The sequence below is a fragment of the Arachis stenosperma genome, chromosome 4 (assembly GCF_014773155.1).
Source record: "Arachis stenosperma cultivar V10309 chromosome 4, arast.V10309.gnm1.PFL2, whole genome shotgun sequence".
NCBI lineage: Eukaryota > Viridiplantae > Streptophyta > Magnoliopsida > Fabales > Fabaceae > Arachis > Arachis stenosperma.
The window spans coordinates 146,766,840-146,773,722 of NC_080380.1; the positions used below are offsets into that span (position 1 = coordinate 146,766,840).

The following is a 6,883-nucleotide window of genomic DNA, read 5'->3' on the forward strand; positions in this document are numbered from 1 at the left end:
AGGACAAACATAAGAATAAGGAAATGGAATTTGTGGTGCAATATGTATTTTGGGGAAACTAAAATATCAATTTGATTTTATGTATATAATTTATTGCAATTTAAGCTGGATCAATTTTATTTATCTTTCATTCTAATCCGGTTTAATCTTTTTTTGTTTGAATTAAATCGATTTAAACCCTTTTTCTGTGAACATGCTGCCCGTAGGCTTTTTTTTGTATATTGTAAACTATCAATCTTAAAGGAAATTATTAAGTGTGCATTTTAATATGATTATGAAAATAATGCTACACCAGAAAGTGCTGCTGCAAGTGACCTCTTTAATTAAAACACACAAAAGGAAAATGAAGGAATTACTGGTGTCTCTGAACATTAATTGAAAAAGAAAAAAACCCGTGAGGATAACGAATTCCTAGAATTGGAGAACTACTTCTATTGAGAAATTCTTTTTCATAATTCATAAGAGAAGTTTTCATGCAAGTTAAGATACAAAAAAAAAAAAAAAAACAGTTGTCTTACTTTATGGAGAAATCATGCTATTCAAGAATTCATAATAGTGATACAAATATTTCCAAAATAGTTCTTAATAATCAGTGCTTAAGAAAATCTTAACAAAACTACTCAGGCTGAGTTGAAATCATTCTTATAGATGGCTTAAATTTCATTTATTCTAAAAGATACCTAACTAAACACGATAGGTTTAAGTTTATTGTAGTGTGAGGTAAATAGAAGTCCATAACATTTAATATAAGAGGAATGATAGAGGGTTAGAAAAATTTATTTATTTTTAATCAGCAGTTAGTCAACAATATTTAAAAAGATGGACTAAAAATATGTTGTTCAACTGCTAGACAAAAGGTAGGTATTTTGGCTTAAGAATATTCTCATCAGAAATTTATTGATAATTTGATACTATTTAATTCTTAAGAGTAGTAACGAGTTGATTGTTAAATTAGCAGATTACAGCTTACATACAAATGCCTTGAACAACAATCATACATAAACAGATCAACTTCGGAGTTTGATCTCTATACTATATTGACATCGAATACATGGGTTTCTCAAACATTTTTGTGTCATGAATTGTTATATATACTCACTTTTTTAAGATAGAGAATGAAACTTAAAAAGTAACTAAGGGTCCGATTGAAAAGCTTCAAAAGTAATTTTTTTGAGCTTTTGACTTATGAAAAATAGTAATATTAATGTTTGGTACAATTTTCAAAACTAAATTGCGGCGGAAGCTATTTACGAGTTTATAAAGAAGTTAAAAAAAATAACTTCTCTCATAATACTATTACTTTTTATCGCATTTTTATAAAATAAGTACTTTTAGAACTAAAAATCCAAACACAAAATATCATTTTACATTTATCCCGGATAAATAATCATCTAAAAAAACATATATGATTAAAAGTACATCAAAATTAAACTTTAGTTTATTGTTGGAAAAAAATGAATAAAAGAAATTTTTTTATATATAATAAAACAATGATATATACAATACATGGAAATCAGCATCATGGGGGTGCTTCCATTGTCAGTATTTCTGAAATTCAAAACTAGCTTAGCTCCAACTGTGAATCCAGCAAGGACATGCTTTCTTTGTGTTCTTTTTTCATCAATGTCATGACTTGCATGCTCACATTTTATGGGGCTTACTACCCTTAGACCTTAGTCTCGTGAACCAACAGGGTCCCAACCATACCCTTTTTTGATGTTCATTTTGTCCATACCAACAACAAAGGAACAAATTTCCAAATAAATCATACACAAACTAGCAGCTTCCTCTGTATCTAACCTTTTATCCACCCCTTCCAAATTACTACCTTCTTTCCAAGCTGTATTTTGGTGCGAAAAACAAACTACATTTACTGCATTTTAGTTTGCAGTTGACTTGTTTTTGCATGATAGGCATAAATAATGTCATAGTCATCATAATTGCCTTTATTGTAGACAGCAAAGAATGAACAAAGAATAGAGATAAAGTAACAAAAGAAAGAGATAGATAAGAGCATACTTTAGTTGTTTATATATAGACTCTAACTACCTATAATTTGGAAGGCATCACAATATTCACCAGTTAGACTATACTCATAGATAAGAGTCTTTTTCTTGAGAGAACAAACATTAGAATTATGTCTTGGTTTCTTGTGATATTGTTACTTAGTCAAATATGTGGTTGTTGTCTTTCTGAGTCTGGCCATGACAAGAAACCTTCCTCAGCTGTTGTGGTTGGCACTGTTTATTGTGACACATGTTTTCAACAGGATTTCTCCATGGGTAGCCATTTCATTTCAGGTCCATCTCCAACTTCTTTACTTTAACTTTGTGTATTATTATTTGGGTTAGGGGTGGAGGACTTCAAAATTCAAAATTGATAATTGATTTTAATTATGATTTGTTTTTCAATAAACACCCAAATTGGCTGGAATTTCAGATTGGACACTTTGGTTTGTAACAAATTTTTCTGTAGAAGTCCTCGAGTCAGATAGATTGGTCCCTTCATCATTTTAAAGTGGAGTAATTTGTCTTAAAGTGATATTTTCTGTAACCTGATTGACTTAAAAATTGCCAAGGATTTTTGTCCAAGACGCATATTAAAAATTTGATTGAAAGCGACGAAGGAACTAATTTGTCCGACAAGAGTAATTCGAGAATTTTTAGAGAATAAAAATTTGTTGGAGACCAAAATGTCCGATCTGAAATTTCTTGGAGACTGATTCTGAAATTTACTCTTTGGTTTTTACTTACTAGAGGTAATTCTTGTCTTTATACATTAGAATTTTGGGAAAAGAAAAATTTAAATCATTATACACCAAAATCAGTTCTAACTAAAGGTTGTGTTGTTTTCATCTTTCACAAAAAATGAAGTTATATTTCCTGTTCAAATCTTCTCTATTATAAAGCTAATGTTATATAATGTCTTATATTCTTGTGTGCAGGTGCATCAGTTGCTGTAGAATGCAAAGATGGGATCACAGAACCAAAATTCAGGAAAGAAGTGAAGACAAATGATGCTGGAGAATTCAGAGTTGAACTACCTTTCTCAGTGAGCAAACATGTGAGAAGGATCAAAGGGTGCAGTGTGAAACTTTTAAGTAGCAGTGAGCCTTATTGTGCTGTGGCCTCAGCAGCAACTTCATCTTCGATACGCCTCAAATCAAGGAAGCAAGGATTACACATATTCTCTGCTGGTTTCTTCTCATTCAAGCCTCTTAAACTACCAAACCTATGCAACCAAAAACCAAGTCTTCAAAACACAAACAAAAAGGTTCTTGGTTCTGTCAAAGAATTCTTTCTTCCTCCAAATATTGACCCTTCATTTCCATCTCCATCTCAAGATCCAAACACACCTGGTTCTTTTCTTCCTATTCTTCCTCCCCTCCCTACACTACCTAAGCTTCCTCCATTGCCACCCTTGCCGCCTCTTCCGGGAATATCAACACCAAGGCCAGATAAGACTAAAACTTCTAGAAACGTTGAGTCTTTAGATCAGAAATTGGCTGCACCAGAAGACTTTATTTTACCTCCTAACCCACTTCTACCACCTCCTACTGATTCCAACCCATTTCAATCACCACCATTGATCCCCAACCCATTTCCTAACCCGTTGCAGCCACCGGCTTCTCCACGTTTCCCCAACCCATTTCAACCTCCACAATCACCATTCTTTTCACCGCCACCAGTGCCAGGATTTACTACTCCATCACCCTTTCCTTTCTTTCCATTGCCCCCTTCACCTAGCATCCCTGGCGCACCACCTGCTTCATCTACAAAGGATGCATCTCCTTAATTGGACATATATATAGCAGCTCAGCTACTCATGCAATCATGCAAAATTTCTTTATAAATAACTCCTTCCACATGATCTCTCCTCATTTTAATTTCTATATGGACAATGGTTATATGAATAATATATATTTATTGACAAGTATTATTGGAAAAGATTCATGGATAGATCAATAAATTTATGAATATGGTAATGTCAGAGGTATAATATTGTAAATTATTATGATGTGTACAATATTGCACATTATCAGATATGCACGTTGGAGTGTTTGAGCTGCTTCTTTGGACTGAGTGTCTTATTTGAAGCAATGTTAATAAGAAGAAATCTCTGAAGTATGAGACAAATTAAGTTCTATTCCAGTTTAGAAGCTCAAAGTCTCAAACAGATATGGTTTTCAACATAAAATTTTGTGATATCTTCACAGAAAAATTGAACCAACTTGTGTCAAAATCAAAACAAACACAACTCCACTCCCGTTCTTTTCCTACCCCAAAACACTATCCTTAAATTGTTCCTAATAAAGCAAGTTAACCATGCTCCAATCTAAAGTCTTGCAAACAAGTAACATGTAACAAGTATTTTGTACTTGTATCTAAATTCATTCTTGCCTCACTTTATTCATACAAAAAATGTCCAACCTGTGAAAAAATAATTTAAATTAAACCGATTCATATAATCAAATTAGAATCAGCAACATGGTTGTTTCCTAAAAAGAAATGGTAGATAGCACTAGGAAAGCAGAGAGACATATATAACTGAATTTTCTGCCAAAAATGTGAGAATCTATTGCCAAAAAGCATCTAAATAAATAAAAAAATAACTATTACACTTGTTATTAAAATAAATGTGAACTTGTTGCATGCATTTTATTAAGATAAATATGACAGAAAAACAAATTACATTTTTTTTCTTTGATAACCCTCTCAATATTCTTTTGTCATCCTATTTTACCAAGAATTAAAATTCTTCTATTACAGCAAATTCACAGGATCCACACTAAGCATAACTCCCTAGTTACAAAACGCTCAATTTCCTTTCATGAATCAATAATGTACTTCACTGGCAAATGGTAATCTTAGCATAATTTCTTCTTAACAACTCCGTAAAAGGAGGCATCTTCTTTGGTATCTTCCACTTGTTCTTAGTTTTCAATGTTCATAGCCTTTGAGGTTCTAAAGGGTCTTCCTAGTTCAATTAAAATTGATTTCAAAAAAATGAAAAAAAAAAAAACTATTTGGATTCAAATAATTAAATTTTGTTGTGGTATATATTGTATCACTATCGGTCTATTTAAATTTTGAATCAAATTCAATCTCATTATAATTTTGATTGAACTATTTAAAATTTTGAGTGTCATATTTAAAAATAAAAATGTTATAAATGTTTCTCCTTTTTTAATTCTGATACATTATAGAGAGAGAATAGATATGTATCAGTGTGGTGCTGTACTAGTTGATATATAAAGGAAAATAAACTATGACCAAAACAACAATTTATTTATGCCAACAATTCATCACAAGCTTATGAGAAATCTGAAATAAAATTTATCACTAGGATATCTAGTATTAACCTATTTACCACACCAGATTAGCTTATTCAAGGAAATAGCACTGCAATACAACTTAAACTTTTTTTTCCTTCAATAAAAGAAAATATATTATAATAAAAAACATAGCTACTTGGAACTTGGAAGTGACAACAAGGACTCAGTAAACATAACTAGAATTGGATCATTATCACAAGGATTTAGTACACACCTTCCCCATGCTTGGTTGTTGCTGAGTTTCATTAGCTCTCTGTTATTGCCTCTTCTGCATACAACTTCATCACCACTGTCAGCAAAACACAAAGGAATCACACCTCTATAAAGAGGAAGAACAATATTAAGTTTAGTCCATGATGATTCCACTTTATATTCTTTCATCACCCATATCTCTGGTGCTGTGTTATTCATTATCCACATTCCAAAGCATCCTCCACCTCCCATGAGGCTTAACTCACAATTCCTAGTATCTTGTGGGTAAGGTAAGGGAATCATTGATAGAGTTTTCGTCGGGATATCAAAGGCAACAATTACAAAACTATGCTCATCATCACTGCCAGTATGAATCGCCAACCAATGAATAGCTTCATTGTATACCAATCCTAATTGACGATGAAGAGGAAAACAAGGGAAAAAGCGATCACCACCCTCAATTTCTTTCCATGAATTGGTTCTAAGAGAGAAAAACTTCCACCAGGGTTTCAGCATAGCCTTAATGGATCCAATGACAATTAAATAGTCATCAGTGGATTTTTCATACCCGACACCACCACAAAAGAAAGACGAACATGGAAAATCCAAATTCCAGAAATCGAGATCTGGATATGCCACTGCTGTATAAAAATCAGTTACCGGGTTCCAAAGAATCAGCATTGTGTCATTCTTCAACAGAATGAAGCCTCTGCATGAACCGATAATCCTAGTGCTTTCATGCTTACAAATTGCATGAAGATGAACCCTATAATCATGATGAATTGAAGTTCCTGCTATTTTTACACGATAAGCGTTAGAATAATCACCGGATAAATCACGGGACAAATATAAGAGCTTATTGTTAATATTGTTGGTAAGATCGAAATGCGATTTTGCAAAGTGGGAATCAGATAACAGAGAGAGCCATTGCTTAGAGACGCATTTGAATCGAAAAAGGGACTTCACTGGTAACCTTAACAAAATTCCTCTTAACAATTCTGTTGGGAGATCCATAGGAGAAAGCTGCTGCTTCTTTTTAGTGTCCATTTATGGTTTGTTTCTCAAATGCAAATGAATATATACAGTCATACATAAAGATAAAGAAGACCAATGAGCCCTTAAATAGGATGGAAAGTAGGATGGAAAGTAAGGTGTAGTTGATTTCACGTGAAGTTGATATTAATTTTAGGTGAAGTCCACTGCACTTTAGATAGACATCAAATCTGTTATGGATTAAATTAACAAGTAGCTGAAGTTTAATTAGATTTTGTTTTAGACAATTCAAATTACCTATTTTTTTTATTTAAACAAAATTAATTTTGATACTTATAAATAGTTTTACATTTTTATTTATAC

The 6,883-nt window shown here is 32.4% G+C and overlaps 2 protein-coding genes across 2 annotated transcripts; one reads left to right on the top strand and one right to left on the bottom strand.

Annotated features, from left to right (window-relative positions):
- The first annotated feature begins 2,137 nt into the window (after positions 1-2,137).
- On the top strand, positions 2,138-3,810 carry LOC130972993 (uncharacterized). Its single transcript, XM_057897356.1, has 2 exons — positions 2,138-2,300; positions 2,945-3,810. The coding sequence occupies exons 1-2, from the start codon at positions 2,138-2,140 to the stop codon at positions 3,793-3,795; spliced, it is 1,014 nt and encodes a 337-aa protein (XP_057753339.1). The 3' UTR covers positions 3,796-3,810.
- Positions 3,811-5,467: 1,657 nt separating this feature from the next.
- LOC130975867 (F-box/kelch-repeat protein At3g23880-like) lies at positions 5,468-6,574 on the bottom strand. The gene has a single exon (XM_057900588.1). The coding sequence runs from the start codon at positions 6,572-6,574 to the stop codon at positions 5,468-5,470; it is 1,107 nt and encodes a 368-aa protein (XP_057756571.1).
- Between the last annotated feature and the right edge of the window lie 309 nt (positions 6,575-6,883).

Excerpts from the sequence above, each read along its gene's own strand:
- LOC130972993 (XM_057897356.1), top strand. The coding sequence starts at position 2,138 with ATGTCTTGGTTTCTTGTGATATTGTTACTTAGTCAAATATGTGGTTGT. Across the intron at positions 2,301-2,944 it reads GGGTAGCCATTTCATTTCAG|GTGCATCAGTTGCTGTAGAA; the intron begins GTCCATCTCCAA and ends TCTTGTGTGCAG.
- LOC130975867 (XM_057900588.1), bottom strand. The coding sequence starts at position 6,574 with ATGGACACTAAAAAGAAGCAGCAGCTTTCTCCTATGGATCTCCCAACA.